Source organism: Sciurus vulgaris (genome assembly GCF_902686455.1).
Source record: "Sciurus vulgaris genome assembly, chromosome: 12".
Lineage (NCBI taxonomy): Eukaryota > Metazoa > Chordata > Mammalia > Rodentia > Sciuridae > Sciurus > Sciurus vulgaris.
The window spans coordinates 22,027,146-22,050,448 of NC_136473.1; the positions used below are offsets into that span (position 1 = coordinate 22,027,146).

The window sequence follows — 23,303 nt, forward strand, 5'->3', positions numbered from 1 at the left end:
ATACAGGGTACAGTAGTAAGTAATGACCAGCCTTTTATCCCAGACTCCAGCTTCATTTGTCCAACTGCTTAATTGGAGACTCCTCTTGAATATCTTCATTAGACATCTCACACTCAGCATGTCAAAAACTGAACTCCTCTTGTTCTTGATTGTCTTCATCTATAGTTTTCTCTTCTCTGTTTTGAAAACTACTTTTTCTGACAAAAGGCACTATTAATGAGATTATAATTGGGAGGTTAGTTTGGATTAAATTGAGCCTTACTATGATTTGACAAGAGTTTATAAATGTGTATTCATAAATGTTTATTATTTTTTTATTTTGTAGGATGAAGAAAATGGAAACAGAGGAGGTATGCTATAAAAGCATTAATTTTCTCTGAATGTTTTTCTACCTATGTTGTTCTGTTTTTAAGTAATATTAACTGAGATAATGTAGTTTTTGAAGTTCAAATGTAGAGTTTTCAGATGTGAGAATCTTAGAAATTAAATATTTTTTTTTACTGTATACTTCAAAGTTTTAGGAATTCTGTTATTATAATTTGATAGTGATTTTATTATTTATATCATTATGATTCTCAGGAAGGTATCTGAGATTTTTATTTTAATTAATAACCTTTCTCAATTTAGTGATCCTTTTGGGAAAGAAATGTTTTGTGTTTTATCACATAGGTTTATTGACTCAAATATTGAAAAGAAGAAGATTTGGAATCTTCTTGTAGTTAATCTTACTGTTCATTTAAAAATTATTTAAGGAGCTTAAAAAGAGAATTATGCTGAGGATAGTATTATTTCTTAATAACATTTATTTTTATTGAATTTTAAATTTTAGATCAACTTTAGTTAAAGCTTACATACAACAAAATGAACCCATTAAAAACTTTTTCGTTTCCAGAAAATTTTAGACTTGAGAAAGTTGCAAAAATAGTACAGAAAATTTCCAGATATCTTTCATTGAGCTTCCCCTGTATTAAAAACTTACATAACCATGATACAATCAACAAAAGTAAGAAATTAGCGTGGGTATGATATTATTGCTTTAACTTACAGATTTTATTTGGATTTTACCAGTTTTTCCACTAGTGTCTTTCTGTTCCAGATCCTACATTGCATTCATTTGCTATACCACCCCACCTTAGTCTCCTCCAGTCTGTGACAGTTCCTTAATCTTTTTTTTTTTTTTTTTTTTTAATTTTATGACCTTGACTTTTGAAAAGTACTGGTTGGTTTTTATTTTATAGAATATCCTTGAATTTGGATTTGTCTGATGTTTTCTCACTGTTAGTTCAAGTTTATGCATTTCTAGAAGGAATACTACATTTGTACCTATTTTAAGTGTACATTTGGGTGAGTTTTAATAAATGTTCTATGAAACCACTGTCCCAATTAGATACAATATCAAAAATTACCTTTCCATCATTCCATAAAGTTTCTTATACTCCTTTTTACTCTCCTGGTCCTAGACAATCACTAATCTGCTTTTTGTCACTATAGGTTAGTTTTGCCTCTTTCAGAATTTCTTATAAATGGATCAGTACAATATATTATCTTTGTGTCTTTTGTCTAACATGCATATTTTTGAAGTTCGCCATATTGCATGTATGAGTATTAGTAGTATTACCTTTTGTTGTTTGTGGTGGTGGTGAAATTTTCTTTTTTATGTATTTAGCACAAATTGTTTATCCATCAGTGGACTTCTAAAATATCCATAGCTGGTGAATCTGAATCGAGGTCTTGGAAAGGTTAGATTATGTGTTAAAATAAAGAGGAAAATGGTTTCTTTCAGCACTACCAAAAGTAATCTGAGGATGTAAAACCAGGTAGGACCCTTTGTAGTTGTCATTTGTGCAAGATAGACCACTCCTCTGTCACTGTCTTATCATGCACTAGGTTTAGGTTGAATTCCAAAAACTATTTGGCATGGGTTATAAATAGGCCTTTGTGAGGAAAAAGAAAACTTATTATAAACCAGCTTTAGCAAGAGGACAGAGGATGTGTGTCTATCTTCCCAGCATCCTCCAGGCTGATAGTCGGATGCCAGGGCAACCACTGGACACATAACACATAGAATTTTCTGCCTGCTGTGGGTTATACATATTGAATAAATATACAAAGATAAAGTCTTGAAACTATGCAGATCATCATGTATCTGACATAGCTTACTTAAGTGATTGAATTTAGTTAATTATTTGCTTTGACAGGAGAATAAATATTTGCAAAGAAAAACCAATAGATCTTGGTCTAGCAAAAAGATTTGGAGAGGGATGATAAAGTGGGAACAAAGGGTATGATCTGCTGGGGAAGATTATAATTTATTTATTTGTTAATTTATTCCTAATCTCATTCAAAAAAGATTTTGTGCCTACATGCAAGAATGCATTTATTATATAATAAAATAAATAAGGTTAAAAAAAGGGTTAGGGTTGAAAAAGGAATTAACATTCAGGAGCTTTATTACACATAAATTTATGCACCTTTATCACACATAAATTCATTCATAGATGGACTGTGAATTTATTTTTGAGCTTTCCAGTGGCCAATTAGCATACAATTGAGGACTTAATCTGTACCTGACATTATAATACAGGGTATTGTCCTGTTTCAAATCAGCTGTTCTATTCTAACTCTTTAAGTCTCTCTCTCTCTCTCTCTCTTTTTTTTTGCACAGTGCTAGGGATTGAACCCAGGGCCTTGTGCTTGCAAGGCAAGCACTCTACCAACTGAGCTATATCCCCAGCCTAAGTCTCTATTCTTTTAACTTCACCATCTTATTTCTGTTATTTTTAATCTCCTTCATCATTTAATTTTGTTTTAAAAATAATTCTGTCATTTAAAAAATGGTTTCACTTATGTAGGGTCAAGAATTAGTAGATAAATGTAGAGTGTATTTAGTATACTATGAGAGTAACTATGAAGCCTTCATAGAAGAAGTTAACATCAAGGAAACTTGTTTCATATTTCTGAACACTTTTAAAGACAATTCACATATAGGTCAAGGAGATCTCAAGTTTTGAGGCCCTAAGCACTTTTTAGGAGTAACCATTACTTCTCACTTAGTTTGGAATTCCTGGAATGTTTCTTTTTTCTTTTTCTTTTTTGTTATTTACCATTATATATTTTTCAGTATAACAGAAGTAGCACAATGTCTTGTACACAAGCTACTGAATATTTTTGGTAAAAGGATAATACTAAAAATAGATCACTTGAGATAAAACATTGTTTATGTTACATTATAACATTATATTACATTTCTTTTTTATTGTTCTATTTAGTTATATGTGATAGCAGAAGATAATTTGATTCATTGTACACAAATGGAGTACACATTTTCATTTCTGGTTATACACATGGAAAGTTTCTTGAGTTTAAGTGCTAGGCCTACCTGATTGTGCCTTGTCCCTTCAGATGTAGGTTTGCTTTTGTCATCCTAAGTAGGGCCCCAGGCTAATTCACAAAGGCCTATTTAGCTTAACATAATAAACATACATCATTTCAACAAAACTGGTCAACCATTGTCCGATAGTCTGTGTGGGGGGAAATTTCTTCTGATTTCTATGTAATTATTTATAGATTTTTTTTTTGGAATACAGCCTATTTAGAGGTAGACTCTTAATAATTTATTAATTTAATTCAATGGAATTTAACCATTTTTGTTTTATAGTCTCATTTCCTTTAAAACATATTTCCAAGTCTATGGAGATTATGAAATCCTTTCATGTAGAATTTTGTTTTAATATAATAGAATCCTACCTTCCAGTGTAATGAACAGAGAGACAAAGCCTAGAAACACTGGAGAGAATATAATTGCCAGAATTTTATTCACACTTCTAAGAGATCTTGTTATCATGCCAAAATTCTGTTAAATAGTTGAAAGGTTTTGTTTTGGTATCCTTTTGACAATGTAATAAAATCTCATACCACTTAATTTTCTGATTATTTTACTTACCCAGTTTTTCCATTGTGTAGTTTCTTATATCCTATATGTGTGTATTTTTTTATGTTTTCAAATTATTTTTCTTCTTTTGGTTAAATTTCCTGTAACTATGAGAAAATAATATTGATAAGAAAAGGCCATTTTAAGTAGAAAATTATTTTTCAGTTTTGATAAGTTACTTATTGATAATTGATATCTTTTAAACATCCTATTGTCTTTTAAAATCTCTAGAGAAAATATTCATAAGTAATCAAAATAAGAGTAAGATCTTTAGTTACTTTCTACTTATTCCATGAGTAAGCATTCTGTCCTAGTTTAATTGTAGGGACATTTCTACCGCTCTTAAATTTGTGCATCATTTTGTTAAGGAACTTAAAAATAACTTTTGATGTTAAAATTTTTATTCAAGCTGGTCATAATTGCACATGCCTATAATCCCCCAGAGGCGTGCAGAAACTGAGGCAGCAGAATTGAACCTTCACAAGGTTTGAGGCCAGCCTCAGCAACTTAGCAAGACTCTGGGCAACTTACAAGACTCTGTCTCAAAATAAAAAGGACTGGGGATGTAGGTCAGTGGAAAAGTACCCATGGGTTCAGTTCCTAATACCAAAAAAAGAAAAAAAAAATTAAAACCTGTTAATAGTAGGGAGAAGAAAGCAAATGGCCATTATATAAATAGAAAATTAGTAAAAATTTGTATTGTGTTTGCAGTTGTTTCTGACTGTATAGCTGGGTAGTCTCCACGGAAGTGTTTGACTAGTGACAAGAAATAGAAATTTATTCATGTAACCTAAGGACAGTTGTATTAAATTCTACAAAACAACTCAGTGTCTCCATATTTAAAGACAGGAGCTATAGTATACCCAGGGTCTTGGAACTGGGACTTGGAAAGCAACTAAATGCTCAGTAACAATAATAACATCTTAAATTTGAGCTTTCAAAGCTCAAGCTCTGGTATTCTAAGGATGACTTAAAGGATGTTCACAGTGAGTATCATGAACTGACCTCTGTATGAGATACAACCCTCACTATACCTTCTCTTTGACTTCTCTCTCATAATACTTCCAAATCCCTGAGAAGTCTAATTGACCCAGTTTACTATTTAATGTCAGTAATATTACAGCCCCCACTGTTCAGAGATAAAATGTTCTTCAGTTTGCTTATTAGAAAAATTTTGTAAAACTGAGTAATTATAGTATACTTTATGCCACTGATTTCAGTTAATATATTGAAAACCTGTTCTATCAGAATACTATAGCGCTAAAATACAAACTTGAAAATTTTGTTACAGGAAAGTTTGTTGTGGGCAGGTTCGTGGTGTAAGGTTTGGTGGTGAGATATCAGAAGGATGTTTTCATTGCTTTTAGTGAAGCAGTACTAAGCAACTCCACGAATTTCTTTTGTGATGTCTTTAGGATGGCGCATGAATTGAATCCCGTAGGATACATATTTTAAACTGTGTTGAAATTTTAACTATTTGAGTTTCTCTGGTAGTTAGGTAAATACACTAACTGGTTATATATTTTTATTTTAATGCTGCTCAGTAGAACAACTATAGGTATTTTAATAGGATTTAGGGTATTTTAGGAAGTAGGAAGGATGATGATGATGACGATGAGGACAGTGGCAGTGATATCTGTCGTAATGACATGTTACCTGCTGTTCTCAGACTGCACGAAGTCGTTCACTTCCCATAACTGCTTTCTACAGTGGATCCGATGATCACCTTCTGTGTTTTAGAGGATGAAACAGAGGCATAGAATGTTTAAATAACTAGCAAGAAAAGGAGCTTGGACTAAACCTCAGGCAGTCTGTTTCTGGGTTTTCCTCTCTAATTCCTACTGTAGCCTGTCAGTAAGACCCTTATGCTTACACAATTCATTCTTGGAAATGTATAAGAAAGAGGGTTTTTTTCTCTTTAAAGGTAAACAATATTAAAAGATCTGTCGTTCCAATTTTGGCTAACATAATTAATATTTCATAATTATCTTTAATTTTTTTCCTTTATCTTCAGTTTGACATGTATTATTGGCTTAAGTTTGTTGAGCTTTTAGCTAAGAATATAGCATCAGTTTTAATATCTGAAATTGCTTTCAGTTTTTAGTTTTTAGTTATATTTTTGATACCTATGCATTTTATGGCTGGTAACACATTTTTTTTTTTCACTTTTATGGAAAGATGAGAGCAGTCCTAGGTATTTACCTAAAATAAACAAAACATACATCCTCAAAAAGATTTGTATAGAAATGTACATAACCACTGTATTTAAAAGAAATAAACACTGGATTCAACCCAAACATTCATTAATATATAAATAGGTAAATTGTGGTATATCTGTATAATGGGATACATACACAGCCACATGGATGAATCTAAAGAACATTTTTTATTGAGGTAAAATTAACATAACATAAAATTCAACATTTTAAAGTGAATAATTCAGTGACAATACAGAATTTGCATGAAATGTTGTACATTCACCATTCCTGCTTAGTTCCAAAATATTTTCATCACTCCAAAAGGAAACTATGCTCTTCCTCCTTGAAGTTCATGACAGTCACCAATGTTTTGTCCCTGTTAATTTACCTATTCTGATTATTTCATATAACTGGAGTCATATAATATATACCCTTTTCCAAGGCTTCTTTCACTTAGTGTAATGTTTTAAAGGTTCATCTGTGTGTAGTATGTAGCAATACTTTGCTCCTTTTTGTGGCTGAATAATAATCACATTGTATGTGCACACCACAGTTTGTTTATATATTCTTTCATTCTTGGACATTTGGGCTGTTTCCATCTTTTGGCTGTTCTTACTAGTGCTTTCATGAACATAGACATACAAGCATTTGTTTGAGTCTTTTGTTTTCTGTTCTTTTGAGTGTATACTTAGCAGTGTAAATTTCTGGGTCATATGGTATTCTGTTTAACATTCTTGAGAAACTGCCAGACTGTTTACCACTACAATCCCATCAGCAATGCATGAAGGTCTTGTTTTTTGCATATCCTTACCAACATGTTTCATGGTTTTGTATTATAGTTAATCTAGTAGGTATGCAATGATATCTCATGTAATTATGATTTGCATTTCTTTAATGACTAATGATTTGGGGCATCATTTCATATGCTTGTTGGCCATTTGTACATCTTCTTTGGGCAAATCCCCCTTTAAACTTTTTATTATTTATTTATTTTGATTTACTTTTTATTTTATTTTATTTTTTTGCAGTGCTGGGTGGAGAACCCAGGGCCTCAAAAATGGTTTGACAAGTGCTGTACTACTGAGCTACACCCCTGGCCCTATTGCCCATTTTTAAAGTGGGATCATTGTCCTTTTGGTGTTGAGTTTTAAGGGTTTTGATATATTCTGGTTAGTAGATTCTTATCAGATATATACTTTGTATATATTTTATCCTCTGTAGGTTGTCTTTATTTTCTCTATAGTGCCTTTGATGAACAGAAACTTTTAATTTTGATGGTATCCATTTTATGTGCTTTTTCTTTGGTTGCACATGTGTTTGCAGTCAAAAAACATTTTGACGAGTGAAAGAAGTCAAGCACAAAAGAGTACATACTGTCTGATTCCATTTATTTATATGAAATTCTAGGAAAGACAAATCTAAACAATACTACTTAATGTAGTGTGGTTGTCTGAACTGACTGGGAAGGAACACAAGGAAACTTTTGACATGATGAAAACGGCCAGGTCTTGATTATAGTGGTGGTTACATAGGTATATACATTTGTTAAGACTTTTTGAACTGTGTACTTAAGTGTGTTTTATCACATATTAGCCCTAAATAAAGCTAAAAACCCAAAAGTATATGTATAATTTATTCATATATTATAGATGTACATACAGTAATATTTAGGAATTTCTGCCAGTTTTCCAAAGTGTGTTTCATTTTATGTGCTCACCAACAGAATATGAATGTTCCAGTTGCCCTTTATTCTCTTTAACATTTGCTATTTGTCAATCCTTTTTTAGTCATCCCCATGGGTGTATGGTGGTATAGATTGTAGCTTTAATTTTGATACTCCCGAAGACAAATGACTGTGCATTCTATTGATTTAAATAATTCTATTTACTTATTCTATTTAAATAGAAATTTAATTATTCTATTTAAATGTTCTGAATGAGGACTTCGTTATTATATATGTATAGCAGATGTCCAGTCTGTGACTTGCCTTTCAATTTCTTTCTTTTTTTTTTTTTAATTTTAATTTTTTGGTAAAGGGAATTGAACCCAGGGGCACTTCACTACCGACCTACATTTCCAGCCCTTTTTGCTTTTTATTTTGAGGCAGGGTCTCCCTAAGTAGCTCAGACTGGCCTCAAACTTGTGAACCTCCTGCCTCAACTTCTTGAGTTGCTGAGTTAAACAGATGTGCACCAGTTGAATTGCTTTTCAGTTCCTTATTTGTGATTTTGATAAAGAGAATTTCCTATTTTAATGTAGTCTAATGATTGATATTTTCTTTTATGGTTAATACTTTATGAGTCCTATTTAAGAAATTTTTATTTTACTCTTCATAGAAGTTCCCCAAACTTTGTTCTTGGTCTGTTGGTCATCTTCTTTGCACCAAGACAGTACTATCTGAATTACTGCAGCTTTATGATAAGGTTTGCTATTGGGCAGAGTAAGTCTTCCAATTATTTTTCAAGGTTACCTAGGGTATATGAAGCTTTCAGAACAGTTGAAGGGGTATGGGGTGGGGGAGTTTGGATTACCTGGGCTAAATTTTTCCATTTGTAGTATAAAAATGAGGTTTTCAGTTTCTGCACCTAACAATAACAACAACAATAATGACAACAACAAAATCCTGCTGGAATTTTGATTTTGTATTGTTTGTAGTATTTTAAAATACTTGAAATATTGAATTTTCCAGTCTGTGAATTTGGTATAGCTCTCCCAAGAATTAGTCTGCTACTTTTAGGATAATCCTGTGGTTTTTCTTTCTTAATCTCTAAATATAGTGGATTATGTTGATTAGTTTTCAAATGTTAAACCAACCTTGCATTACTGGATTAAGCCAAGCTTGTTCATGATATATGATGTTTTTATGTATTACCAGGTTTGAGTTTCTCTTTTGTTTAGGATCTTTGCTTCTCTGTTCAATGGTTGCCCTCACCTAGAAGTCTTTGGGCCTTGACCTTTGTGATAATTGCTGTGTCAGCTTGTGTCCACTGATAGCAGGCACCAAGAAGAAGCAGTTGTCAAAAAAGGATGATATAGCAAAAAGATTTATTGTGAGAAATGCTTATAAAAGGATAAGGATAAGGAAATGATAAAGGAATGAGGATATGATACTGATCTAACCCCTGTGAGAGAAGGGAGGAAGTCTCTGCGTGGCCAGTGGGGAGTCCTCAGGCAGACTCTTCTAGAGGAATCCTGCTTTGGGCAGGGATGGAGAACTGTGACCATGGTGAGAGCATGGACTGGTTGATACAAAGGCTGGCAGCTGGGTCTGTCAATCACTATACTCCCTGTAGCAAGTTCTCTTGAAGGAGTGATATGCCTTCATGATTGACAGGGTTGGGCAGTTTCATTTTTACCCCTACTCATAGGTTTTGTTCTTTTGGTGACCCTAGTTAAAAACATTTGGTGTTTTCCAGTACTTTCTTCCTTGGCTAGTCCTTCATGAATACCCATTTTTTTCTTCCCTCAGCCTCCTGAGTGCTAGAAGCTCTGTGATTTGTACTTTGTCTAGCTTTTCTGGTTGAATCTGAAACCAACTACTTCATCATTGGTAGATTTGGAGATTCTTGTCTATTTACATTTAATTAATTAATTATATATTAGCCTTCAGTTTTATTTTGAGGTTTATGTTGGTGCAGACTTTCTTTGTTGAGATGAAAAATATCATTTCTCTTTCATACTTTCTACTTAAGAGGTTAAGTAGCATATTGGTATTTTTTAGTGGTCATACTAGAAATTATAATAAGCAAGCTCACCAAAATTTTATTATCTTCTGAAATAATAATATAGACTTCATAATATGTTAAATTCCATTTATCTCCCTCATACCTACATGCTATTTTTATGCTGTTGAATTTTTTTAAGTGAAATAAATGTCTTCATTTCATCTTCATTTTTGAAATATGTTTTTGCTTGGTATAGAATTCTTCAATAATTTTGAAGATACTACTCTAACTGGCTAGTCTTTGATTACTAGTAAGAAGTTATATTTTGGTTCATCCCTTCTTTGAAAAGAAAAAATATAAAAAAAATATTTAAAAAAAAATATATATATATCTGCTTTTTAAGATTTTTCTCTGGTGTTCAGCCTTTCCATAGTAATGAGTATAGGTGAGGATTTCTTCCTATCTTTCGTTGGGATTCATTGAGCTTCTTGTGACTGTGTGGATGTTCTTTCATCAGTTCTAGAACATTTTCAGCCAGTTTCTCTTCACATATTGCCATTATCTGTATCCTAATGGTCTCTTTTCATTTTTTCTGGGACCCCAATTAAACATATATTTACATATTTTTGCTTGGAAGAGAGAGATGTTTAGGGAAAAGGTGATAACTGTTCTCAAATGTTTGAAGGGATACTTTGTACAAAAACGCAGTAGATTGTTTAATGTTTCACCATTAGTAAAAGATGCAGACAGGCATTTTCCTTAATTCTACAATGGAAATTTCCTGCTCCTATTTTGGAGACAATGTAATGATTATTCATGTATGTCATAAATAAGTTGAGCATTCTTGCTTCTTGATTTACCTTTTTAGGGAGATAGTGGCACTGACACAAATCTGATATAAAGAACTAATTATGTGATATAAAGAACTAAGGCAAAAATTGGTTATTAAAATATATAAAGTAAAAATTTTCTGTATACTTACATAGTTCAGTCTTCCCTTTTCTCTCCTCCCTTCCCCTTCCTTCCTTTCCCCAGACAGAGTCTGCTAGCAGTTGCTCAAACTGATCTTTAACTCCTTGGCTCAGGTGATCCTCTTGATCATGGGCCTGGAACTACAGGCCCATGCCACTGTATGCAGCATTCACTGTATTAGTGAAAAATAGTTTTTATATATTACTTTCAGAACGAAGATCATTAGGGACAGATCTTTTATGGCTGAATTTTTAGTGTCTAATAAGTACCTGGTCCACAGATGAGCTCTAATGTTTGTGGAGTGGGTGCGTTGAATAACGGGAAGTGCACTGTGATAGCTGCTGTGCTGGCTGCCACCTTTCCTTGCATGTTCCTCATTGACTGTAATCAGAGCCCAAGTCTGTTTCTGCTGCTGAGAAAGAAAACCTTTTCTTTTCTGCCTTCTTTCTTTTCTGCTACTTTTGTTTCCCTTTTTTCTCATCAGTTCTCCTAACACAAGTGTGACAGTTCTTTTTATTTAGAAAACACAAACTAGAACAATAATATCAAAAATATGGAAGCTATAGGCCTACGTAGGAATTTAGACATCCTCTTTCTAAAGTTACTTGGTAAGGTGGTTAAGTTAAATGAAAGGCTTAAAAAACAAACTCTCTTTACTTTGAAAGTCCCAGGAAACCATAATTATAGTAATCTATAATGAAGGGAATTCAGTTGGATTAAAGTAGATATTGCTAGAAATCCTTTTATTAGGAGTAGAGTTTAAGACTTTGAGAAACACACCACATGTAATGAGTCAAAAAATAAATGTAATTTTCAAAAAAGTCTCTTTTAAGGGTTCTAAAAGCTTTACAAAGCATGAAATCTAGGATTTTAGAGAACTGATTGGAGATACTGAACAGATAGGACTATAAAGGTAAAAATGTCAAGACAAGTATATGGTTAGGGTATTTATATTCTCTGGAATATTAATCTCTCTTCTGGAAATAAGTTCTCTGTGGAAATGTTGGCCCAGAGGCAGCTTTGTAATTAGGTGATTTTGAGCTATCTTTTCCTAGCTGCTCCTTAATTCGTGACCTTGATCATAGACACCACCTGGCTGGATAGTTGGGATTTTCATTTCTGATTGCTCTCTAGCTAATCTACATTGAGAGTATGGCAGTTCATAAATTCAGTTAATAAAAAGTTAATTGCAGTAGTTAACAGTCCCTGCTTTCGATGTTTAAAAGAAACTTTTAATCTTTGGTATAAAAAACAGAACAAAAATATTTGCATATAAATGCTGAATACATTGAATTGAAAAATATTCTTCTTATTGTTTATTTACTCACTCAGCAAACATCTGTTGAGTCACTATCATAAGCCAGCCACTAAACTAATTGCTGGGAAGGAAGCAACATGGCCTCTGACCTCACTTCCTTCAGTGTTGTTCAAATATCACCTGTTCTAGAGGACTTCCCTGGCTGTTTTATACAGCAGCCCTGCCTTTCACTCTCACTCTGTTTATTGTTCTCCATAACATCACTATCTCTCAAACTAATTATATCTTGCTTTAACAGAGTGACTCAGACCAGACCGGAAAAAAGGCACATTGGTAACGTTACTGAGAATAGTTTGAGTACAGTGGACAGAAGTGATGACGAAAGCAAACTTGAGGATGGGGGTGGTGTGGGTGATGATTTTTTTCCTCCCCAGGGGATATTTGTTAATATCTGAGGAATCCTGCAATAGAGGTAGGTGAAGATAAGTGAATGTAGACTGCATTTGTAGGAAGTATGAAAATGAAGTGATGTTGATGAAAGCAGTGTGGAAATGTGGGAAGAACTTTTGTTTTTAAGTTTTGAAAACTATGTCCGTAAGAGATTTTGAGAGAATCCAGGCACTGTGGTGCACACCTGTAATCCCAGTGGCTTGGGAGGCTGAGGCAGGAAGATTTCGAGTTTAAAGCCAGCCTTATAACTTCAGGGAGACCTTGTCTAGATAAAAAGGGCTGGGGATGTGGCTCAGTGGTTAAGTTCTCCTGGGTTCAATTCCTGGTTACCCCCTTGCCCCCCAACATAAAAAGATTTTGAGAGAAGTCTTGGGGATTGACTGAAGTTTTATAAACAACCGGAGAGAGATTTATGGGAGCGAAGTTCTGGAGAAGGCTTATAACTAAATCCTTACCAGTGATAGGACAAAGTGGAAGAAAATTGAGAATAGAGTAACTGAGATAGAGTGAAGTAGGAGATAAAGATATCCAAAGAGTATGAGGAAATCAGAATGGGACAAGTTGGCATATGGTTGGAATTCTCCACAGTTAGAGATTGGCAAATTGAATGTTTTGAAAGGTCCAGGGGAACAGGAAGTTGAGATTCCAGGTGAATTTTGATTCATGGGTAATCTTAGAAAGAAAGTGATTGGCAGGAGGTGGGACTAATAGTCTTAAAAAGTACAGCACAAAGTTGAAGAGCAAGTTTGATTGGTTAGGATTGAGAGATGGTAAAGTCAAAAATGGAAAGACAGTTGATTGTGGTTAGAGAACTGTAACAAATTTCTCTGGAGAAATTTAAATCTAGTATAAAAGAAATAACAGCACTATGTATCTAGAAATTATGCATGATTTGTGAAATTCCTAAAATTTTGAGAAACAACAGTGCTGCATAAACTTCAGATGCTCCAGAAAGCAAATCTCAGGACTGTTGGGTTTATTTAGAAGAATCAGTGCCTGGCTCAGAGTAAGAGCTCAGTAAATATTTGTTGATGAGTAACATGCTTCTGTAGTCTTGCTTTGTTATACTGCCAGAAAGTTTTGATTCACGTCTGACACCTAGTGGTATGGCACTTAAACTGCTATTGAATGGCAGCATGCCCCCCCCTTATGTGGGAAATATTATAGGTCAACTGTAGTATAATAGCTTTGTTTCTGAAACAAATCTCTGAAATGCTTTTGTGCAGTTTTACTGTTAACATTTTCCAAGGTGATAATTTGAATCAGCGAATATTTGAGTATCTACTATATGCCAAGCCCTGTTATATGCTGGAGATTTTCTTGTAGCATATATTCTCTTGCTTATATAAATAAACTCAGTGAATTTGAATGCACAGAATAATTTGATTGGGAATTAGCTTGTTCAGAAATTTTATTTAGGGCTTTGTTGTGATTTTTACATCTGAAATACTTGCTTTGGGTGCTGTCATTTCTGTCATGACACTGCCTTCATTAATGTTGAGTAGGCATTTAGGAAGATGAAAGTAGAAAGATTGGGTGTGTTGTCAGCTTATATTAGAAACCTACGTTATGCAGAATACTACATACTATAGAGAACCATTGAAGCATTTGTTGTTTTCCTTTAATAAAAAACTAAATTTTTATCTCTTGTGAATCATACTGAAATAAAGTATTTGTAAATGAATTGACATATGATCTGGGGTTTGCTTTTTAAAATGATTTAGAAAAAAAGTCGATAGGTTTTAATGAAACAAAACTGACAGGTTTTTCAAAATCATTTAAAATGGATTCATGACTTTATCCTATTGTCTTTTCTATTTTTGTGTATGCTGAACGTTTTCCACAATAAAACATTTTTAAAAATTAGGTATAGGTTGAAAGAACTTTTAACATCAGAACTTTTTGCTTCTAATTGTAATTTAGTATCTATTGATCAACCTTTCCTTATCCTTACCTCTCCCTTTATTCTGAGCCTCTAGTAGTCACCATTTTACTCACAACTTATGTAGGATCAATGTTTGCAGATTCCACATGAGGGAGATCATACAATACTTGTCTTTCTATGCCTGGTTTATTTCAGTTAACATAATAATCTTCAGTTCGTGTTGTTGCCGATGAGAAGATTTCATTCTTTTTATGGCCAACAATATTTCATTGTGATGTACGACACACTTTTTATCTATTTATCAGCTGATGGACATTTTGGTTGTTTCCACTTCTTTGCTATTGTGAATAGTGCCACAGTGAACATGAGAATGCAGATGTCTCTTTGACTGATCTCCTTTCCTTTGGATATATACATGCTAGTGGGATTGCTGGATTATATGGTGGTTCTATTTTTGATTTTTCAAAGAATTTCCATATGGTTTTTCCTATGGCTGTACCAATTTGCATTTCCATCAGCATCGCACAAGGGTTCCCTTTTTTCTAGGTTTATGCCAGCACTTGGACTTTAGTCTTTTTTATAGTAGTCAATTACTGGGGTGAGATGATAGTTCATTGTGGTTTTGATTTGCATTTCTCTGATAATTAGTGATATTGAACATATTTTTCCTATACCTATTGGACATCTGTATGTCTTGTTTTGAGAAATGTCTGTTTAGCCTTATTGCCTAATTTTTTAATTTTTTTTTTTTTTGGCTGTTGAGTTTTTAAGTCCTTCATATGTTCTAGATATCAATCCCTTGTCATATGTATAGTTTGCTAATGTTTCCCCTTATTCTGAGTTGTCTCTTCAATCTGATAATTATTTCCTTTAGTATGCAGAAGCTTTTCAGTGTGATGTCCTTTCTTCAATGCATGATCTTAGTGACTTTGTTGAAAATCATTTGGCCACAGATGCAGGGATTTCCTTCTAGTTTCTGTTCTGTTCCATTGATTTGTATGTCTGTTTTTATGCCAACACCATACTGTTTTACGTAGCATATTTTAAATTCAGGTAGTGTAATGCTTTCTACTTTGTTTTTTTTTGTTTTTGTTTTTTCTCAACATAGCCTTGTCTATTTGTAGTTTGTAGTCTTTTTGTAGTTCCATAAAAATTTAAGGGTTGTTTTTTTCTGGTTATGTGAAGAATGTCATTGTATTTTGATAAGGATTGCTTTGAATCAGATTGCTTTGGATAGTATGGACATTTTAATAGTATTTATCCCTCCAATCCATAAACATGGGATATATTTCCATTTATGTGTGTGTGTCCTTCTCAGTTTCTTTCAGTTACAATTTGACTTTAAGATGCCTTTTCTTTCTTTCTCTTGCCTGATTGCCTTGACTAGGACTTCTATCTTTATGTTGAATAAAACTGGGCATCCATGTTAAAGTTTTCATTCAGTATAATTTTAGCAGTTAGCTTAATAAATGCTAATTTTTTTGAGGTATGTTCCTTCTGTACCTGATTTGCTCAGCATTTTTATCATGAAGGGATGTTGAATTTTATCAAAGGTCTTTTCTGAATCTGTTGAGATGATCATATAGTTTTTGTCCTTCATTCTCTTGATGTGGTTTACAGTTTATCCACTGGGCTATGAAGAACCATCCTTGCATACTTGGGATGAATCCAGCTTGATCATGATGAGTAATATTTTTAATTTGCTGTTGAATTCTGTTTGCTAATATTTTGTGGAGGATTTTTGCATCTGTTCATCAAGCATATTGGCATGTAGTTTATCTTACTTTCTCTTTCTATTGTTGTTGTGCCCTTATTTGGTTTTATTATCAGGCTAATGCTGGCTTCTTAGGATATGTTTGGAATATTTTTTATTAGTCTATTTAGGTTTTCTGTTTTTTCCTTTTGGGGTGTGCGTATCAGGGATTGAACTCAGAGGCATTTGACCACTGAGCCACATCCCCAGCCCTCTTTTGTATTTTATTTAGAGACAGGGTCTCACTGAGTTGCTTATTAGCACCTTGCTTTTGCTAAGGCTGGCTTTGAACTCAGCCTCCGGAGTTGCTGGGATTCCAGGAGTGCGCCATCGCACTCAGCTGTTTTTCTGTTTTTAAATTCAGGCTTTTTTGATTTTTAAAAAATTTTCATTGATGCACTATAATTATACATAATAGTGAGTCTCATTATGTCATATTTGAACATGTACACAGTTTGCTCAGTTTCCTTCCCATTATGATTCAATTTTGATAAGGTATATGTATCTAGGACGTTTATCCATTTCTTGTAGGTTATCAAATTTATTGGTAGATAGATAGTTGTTCATAATAATCTCTAATTATTCTTTTTACAAATTTCTGTGGTGTTATTTGTAATGTGTTGCTTTGCATCTTTTATTTTTTGTTTTTCTTAGTCTAAGAGTTTGTCTATTTTTATCTTTTCTGCTGAACTTTTGTGTTGTGTTTTAGTCCCTTTTTCATTTGTTTCTTCTCTGATCTTTATTATTTTTTTCCTTCTGTTAATTTTGAATTTGGTTCTTGCTTTTCTAGTTCCTTAACATGCAGTGATAGGATGTTTAAGGTATTTTACTTTTTTGATATAGATATTCATTGCTGTAAAGTTCCCTCTTAGTACTGCTTTTGTTCTATTTTGGTTATGTTGTGTCTGAAACATGTTTTCAAAAACAAATATTGTGAAATATTTCAGGCAAACAAAATATAGGGGAAAAATGTAACTTTTGAATGCTCGATATTGATACTCTTCTTTGTCCTCTTAGCATTTTAGTACAAATTAAACATCCCCAAATCCAAAAATCCAAAGTCTGAAATCAGGTCATTACATGCTCAAAAAGTTTCAGATTTTGGATTTTGAAATTAGGGGTGCTCAACTGATAGTTTGCAAATATTTTAAAATCTGAAAAACTTTGAAATACAAAACTTTTTAGTCCCAAGCATTTTAGATAAGGCATACTAACTTGTATCTTGATATTCCCACCTTCCTCCATTTCCTTCCCCTTTCTCCTCCCTATCCTATATAAATGCTTGCAAATATAGTTTAGGTATTTTATACTGTTCCTTCCCTATTATCTTCTCCCAGAAGTAACCACTAGCATGAATTTGGCATTACTACTTCTGTTTGCTTTTTGCCTTAATGATTTGTAATTTCTAATGATAGCTCAATAAAATATTCAACATGGTAATCTATTCTCCCTCAAAGAAAAATGAAGTTTAAAAAACATCATTCAAACTTAACTTTGATATTTATTTCTACATTGAAATTTCAGTCAATTTTTTAATTTTTTGTTTTTTGCAGTGCTGGGTATATAACCCAGGGCCTTGGACATGCTATGCAAGGACTTTACCATGGAGCTACACTCCCAGCCCTTACTGTTGTTAAAGTTTTCATCTGAAAAATAGATATTAATTTCTATAAGCTATTTAATTTATTCTCTTTAAATAATTGGCACCTGGTGCTTTTATATTTCTTTATGTAATGTATGTCTTTAGCTTTGCACCATTGTGGAAGGGCATTTTTTCAGACTTATCTGACTTTCATAAAATTCAGTGTCATTTCATTAGCCTCTATTTGTGTAGTGAGCCTTTTTTTAAATTTAGAGATAGATTCTTTTTAAACAACAAAGAAATCAATGAAAAGAAAACTTTAAAAAATAACCATCATTATATAAGCAGAGATTTGTTTCCATTAGAAAAAAATCTTCAGTAGTATATTTGAGAACTCAGAAGAAGGAAAAATCTTAACTTCGGTGATAGTCATTATTTTTCATTGCTTTGCTTTTAGTTAAAATATGGGATGATTTTCTTGTATAAAGTCTCCCCATCCCCAGTTTGTTAAGAAATGTTTCTCTTGTCCCCCAAATTATAGAATTCCCTGACTAAAATGATCTGTGTTTCTGTGGATTTTCCTTTCAGGGTACTCTTCATAATGGTTATACTTTAAATTTATTGCTTTGTAATCTATTTGCTTTAGTCTGTTTGCTTTATATACTTAAAACTTCAAATTTGCAAGTAACTTAAATGTTGCAAGTGATTTTTGACTTTAGCTTTCTCCAAAAAAGGGAGGTAATTAGAGATTTAAATCATTCTTGACCTACAAAGTTCTAGAGATGTAGACACCACTCTCTTTGAAAACAGATAAGTGGTTCATGTCAGAGATACTGGATTTGATTTTTTTAAAAAAAATTATTGTTTTGGTGCGATCTCTTTTACCTTTCTACTTTCTTTTCTTTTTTGTCCTTTTTTCCTTGGACTGTACTCCTCAACTTCCTTATGATAGTTGAATTTTATGGATATTCTTTCAACCAGTATTTTAATTACTTGCAGTGTGATGAGCTTTATGTCACCTTTTGAAGGTTTATAATTACACTAGCATATTAATACATAATTCTATTAAATACCCATTTATACTAGGTAGTATATAAGCACTTAATGGAGTATCTCTTTTAATCCTTACAATATCTTTGCCAGGTAGGAATAATTTCTCATCATTTCCATTTTTCAGATCAGCAAATTGGGGCACATGTAAATAATTGTGTAAAGTCACTTGGAAATAGAGTTTCCAGATAAAGAATGCCCAGTCAAATTTGAATTTCAGATTGATAACTATTAATTGTTAGTTCCAATATGTATCCAATAACTTCAAAATCAGATAGCCCTACTTTGAAAAGAAATGGTAGAGTTGAGGTTTTCAACCATGTTATTGTGGTTATAGGGCCTAAAGTCTTAATTACTACTGCATTATACTGGACACTGACAGTAATACCTCGCCTAGACATTCAGTGTTTGGATGATAGCTCCTCCCTATATATAATTAGTTTTTTTACTCATTTTCCCCAACTGATCTTATTAATATAATGTAGAAGTATGTGCATTCTTCCTGATTTAATATATAATATTCAACTTCAGGTAAATTTATATGTGCTTTTTCAAAATGTTTCCTTATTTAGTTTCTCATCCTTGTAAGATCATTATCTTTTTACTATAAATACAGAAAGATTTAATTACTTTATGCTAAAAAGACACATTTTCCTTTTCTTTTGATAAGGTCAAGGGAATGGCACTTGAATAAAATACTTAACTTGATTTGGAAATACGTTTTATGTTTCCATAAAATCAAGAATCTGGAGTATAGATGTGAAAATCAAAGAGGCTTTTACTAAGAATTGCCAGGGAAGCTATTGGGCTCTGTTAAATATTCATACAGGGAAGTGAAAAAGTAATTTTTCCTGTTTGGATTATCATAATTCAGGATCAGGCTTTTAGTTTTGCATGTCTCAGAAATTTACTTGCAAAAACTAAAGACCCAGGAGCCAGGTGTGTTGGCACATACCTAATCCTAGTGACTTGAGAGGCTAAGGCAGGAAGATCCCAAGTTCCAAGGCTAGCCTCAGTAACTAAGCAAGAAGACCCTGTCTCAAAATATTTAAAAAATATGGGCATATGTCTCAGTGGTAAAGCACCTCTGGGTTCAATCCCCAGTATCAACACACCCCCACCTCAAACAAACAAAGACCCACGAGATTGAATGAGACATTTTGAATTTGATCATTTTTATCAAGTTCCAGCGGAATTGAAGATGACATATATTAAAGAGGACACTATTAATGTTACTAAATCATGTGTAACTCAAGACTTTGAGTCAAGTATGGAAATTGAAAAGAAGTATATTTCTTAATGAAATTGATTTATATTTAAGGGATATTTGGGGACAATTTTCTCTTGTGTAGAGGAGTTAGGAATCTAGGTGGAATTAAGAAAATCCAGAAAAGAAAGTGAACAAAAATCAAAAAGTGCAACTCTCAGCAGATGTAATGGTGCTTACAAAATAGGATTGGCCTCTCTTTTAATCTATTCCATCTTCATATGTTTTCAGGCATAGTGTATTGAGAGATTTATCAATGGCAAAGTATCTCTGACTTTACAACGGCAGTCATTGCAAAATTAGTATTTCCTTTATAGACATTAGCACACCAAATTATTTTGGACCACCTCTGTTCTGTGTAAGTGAACTTTTCTATCAGAATTTCCAGAAGTCACCCCATTGCTACCCAACCAACTTTTTGTTATTTTGTAGAATTCATTAATAGTCATTTACATTTTGTATATTTTAAATATAAGTATGGTATAATCAATTTTGAGACACAGTGGACTAGAAGACAGCAGTAAAAACAAAAACAAAACAAGAAAAAACCACCTCCTTTCTTTGTTTTATAACTCTTCCCATCAAAGCATTGTCTTGATAAAATAAATCTTATTGAACCCTCAAATCTCTAGCCAAGGAGATAGACGATTTTCTTCTGATGCCACCTGTTGCAAATGTTGGGTTGGCCATAGAGGGATTAATTGCCTGATTAATTGCCACTTGATTGGAAGTCAGTGTTTACATTTTGAGTGACTTAAATTGAAAAGACTTTTTTCCTTTTAAATCATGGTCATGTGTCACAGAACTGCAATCTGAGAAGTGAAGTGCTTTGTTAGGTGATATTGTTGTGTGAGTTAAATAGTTTGTACTTAGAAAACCTAGATGGTGTAGCCTGCTACACTCCTAGGCTATATGATATAGCCACCATTATATATGTGGCCTATCATTGACCAACTCATGAAGCAACTCATGGAATGCCACATGTAAATTCAGACCTGGGTTCAAATCCCTACTTATCCTCTTGTAAATTACTTAGTCCTTTTTCTCCTCAAATGGCAATTTTAGGATCATAATGCCCTTCTTGAAGGCTCATGTGAATTAAATAATACATTTATTCAGTAATTATTTATTGACTGCCTACTGTATACCAGGTGTTGTTGTAGGTGCTTTTGGATATCAGTGAGCATGCAAACTTCCTGCAAGTTTGTTAGTGGGAGTGACATACAACAAATCCGTAAGCAAATACAAATCTAATTTTAGGCAGTAAGTAGGAAGTTCTATGAAGAAAAATAAAGCCTGGAACACAAAGAAAATTTATGGTGGCAAAGCAAGTGTTTGAACCCATGTCTACTGGCTTCTGAAACATAAAAAATTTGTAGTTGAAGTTACTCATTGCTTTAGAGGGCTTCTTTCAAAGTAAATTAACTAAGTGTTTGAGAAGAGATACTGATAGATATTTTATCATTAAGAAACTTCTTCTGAGCTACCTTTGTGCATACACCATGATAAAAATTCAGTTGTATATGCAATAGCTATGATTTCTTTATATTAACAATCATTTTCTACTCAATGATGCTATTTAACAAGCAGTAGTATATTACTCTACACATGTATTACTCATTTTGTGGTTATATTCTTCTTTAAGTTTCCAGACTGTGTGTCTTCTACTTCAGTAGTTCTCAAACTTGAGTGTGCATCACAATCACCTCAGTGACTAATTCAGTAGATCTGGGGAGGGGTCCACAAGATTTGCATTTCTAACACATTCCCAGGTGATATTGATGCTGCTGGTCTGGGTACCACACTTTGAGAACTCTTATCTACCTTTTTGTCCTCCCACAATAGATAACAGTATTTATCTCTTAGCCAAAGTGTCCTCCTATCTCTGAATCTTCCCTTGACTTCTTTTTTACTGAAACTGTTTTTCTCAAATTTTAGTGTATATAAAGATCACCTGGGAAACTTGTTAACAAAGCAGATTTCTGTTTGGACTCCAGAACATTCATTTTCAGCAAACACTTTTGTTGTTAATGCAGATGATCCATGGATAACATTTTGTGAAATTCTGACTATACTACAGAGTTGATCATGTTTTCATTTCCATGACTATGTTTTGTGTTTGTTTTTATACTATACTGATGTTTATATGTATGTCTTTTCTCTCCCAGTATCCTTAAGGGAAGAAATCTCTTGTGCATCATGTCATAATGCTTAGCACAATACAATAATTAAAAAGCAGTAGCCTGGCACCTCCTGTATAATGAACTTTGCTACTTGTTAGCTGTGTGTCCTTGGAGAACTTACTTAATCTCCCTGACCCTCAGTTTTCTCTTTCACGCAATGGTGGTTGTTAAGACTTACTTGCTATGAAAAATAGCAGCTTAAAGGTATGTATAGTATGTAGTGTAGTAATTGACATACAAAGTATACTTGGTAAATGGAAACCATCAAATGTTGTAGTTTTCATTGTGTTGTCAGAGTTAATGAAAACCCCTACATTGTGACTTTATCATCCAGATTCAAGGATATACATTTATTACTTCCTCAGAAATCTCTGCTTGTCTGAATCTCATTTTATATTTTGGTATTTTAATAAAATATTGTGAAGTAAAACCATGCCCTGGGCCTTTTCTTTCCCATAGGAAAACAAAGAAACCGCTTGGAACCAATGGATACCATATTTGTTAAACAAGTTAAAGAAGGAGGACCTGCTTTTGAAGCTGGATTATGCACAGGTGCTGATAATCTGCTTTAAACAAAACCTTTTACTTTTTTTACTTCATTTCTTCCTTCCACATTTTTTTGTTCCACATTTTTTTCCTTTTATATTCTATGAGTTTGTTCCTTTTTCTTGATATCTGTTACTGTTTGAGACCTAGTTATGTTTCTTGATACCCAAATAAATGGGTTCAAACAAAAATAATAATATACATTGATAAATTGTGAGCACTTTTAGTTACCCTACAGATAACAGGCTTGATGGCTCTTGTAAAGATCTGTTTTTCATACATCAAACTTTTACAAAGGATTACCAAATAGCAAACTGATGGAAGATATTTGTTTTGCATAATTGAAATAATCTCAGATCTCCAAGTTCTTGAAGTACCTGATCAGCCAGAGGTGAATTAATTAATTTTCAGCACAAAGAGCTGTTTAGGTTTCCAATGCTGTTGTAAGCCTCCCTTGATCTGTAGGTATCAGTGAATGTGATCTAATTAACTGAATCTAAAATATTTTGTGATTTTTGGTTTTAGTAAACCAAATAGAGATGTCATAGATGAGTGAATACTTT

The 23,303-nt window shown here is 33.1% G+C and overlaps 1 protein-coding gene across 9 annotated transcripts in view; it reads left to right on the forward strand.

Moving 5' to 3' along the window:
- Positions 1 to 23,303, forward strand: part of ARHGAP21 (Rho GTPase activating protein 21) — a 132,821-nt gene that overhangs the window by 64,466 nt on the left and 45,052 nt on the right. For all 9 annotated transcript variants that reach the window (XM_079106289.1, XM_079106293.1, XM_079106294.1 and 6 more), the window contains 2 exons: positions 326 to 350; positions 22,654 to 22,746. In XM_079106289.1, the coding sequence (XP_078962415.1) occupies positions 326 to 350; positions 22,654 to 22,746 (118 nt within the window). The remainder of the gene's footprint in view (positions 1 to 325; positions 351 to 22,653; positions 22,747 to 23,303) is intronic.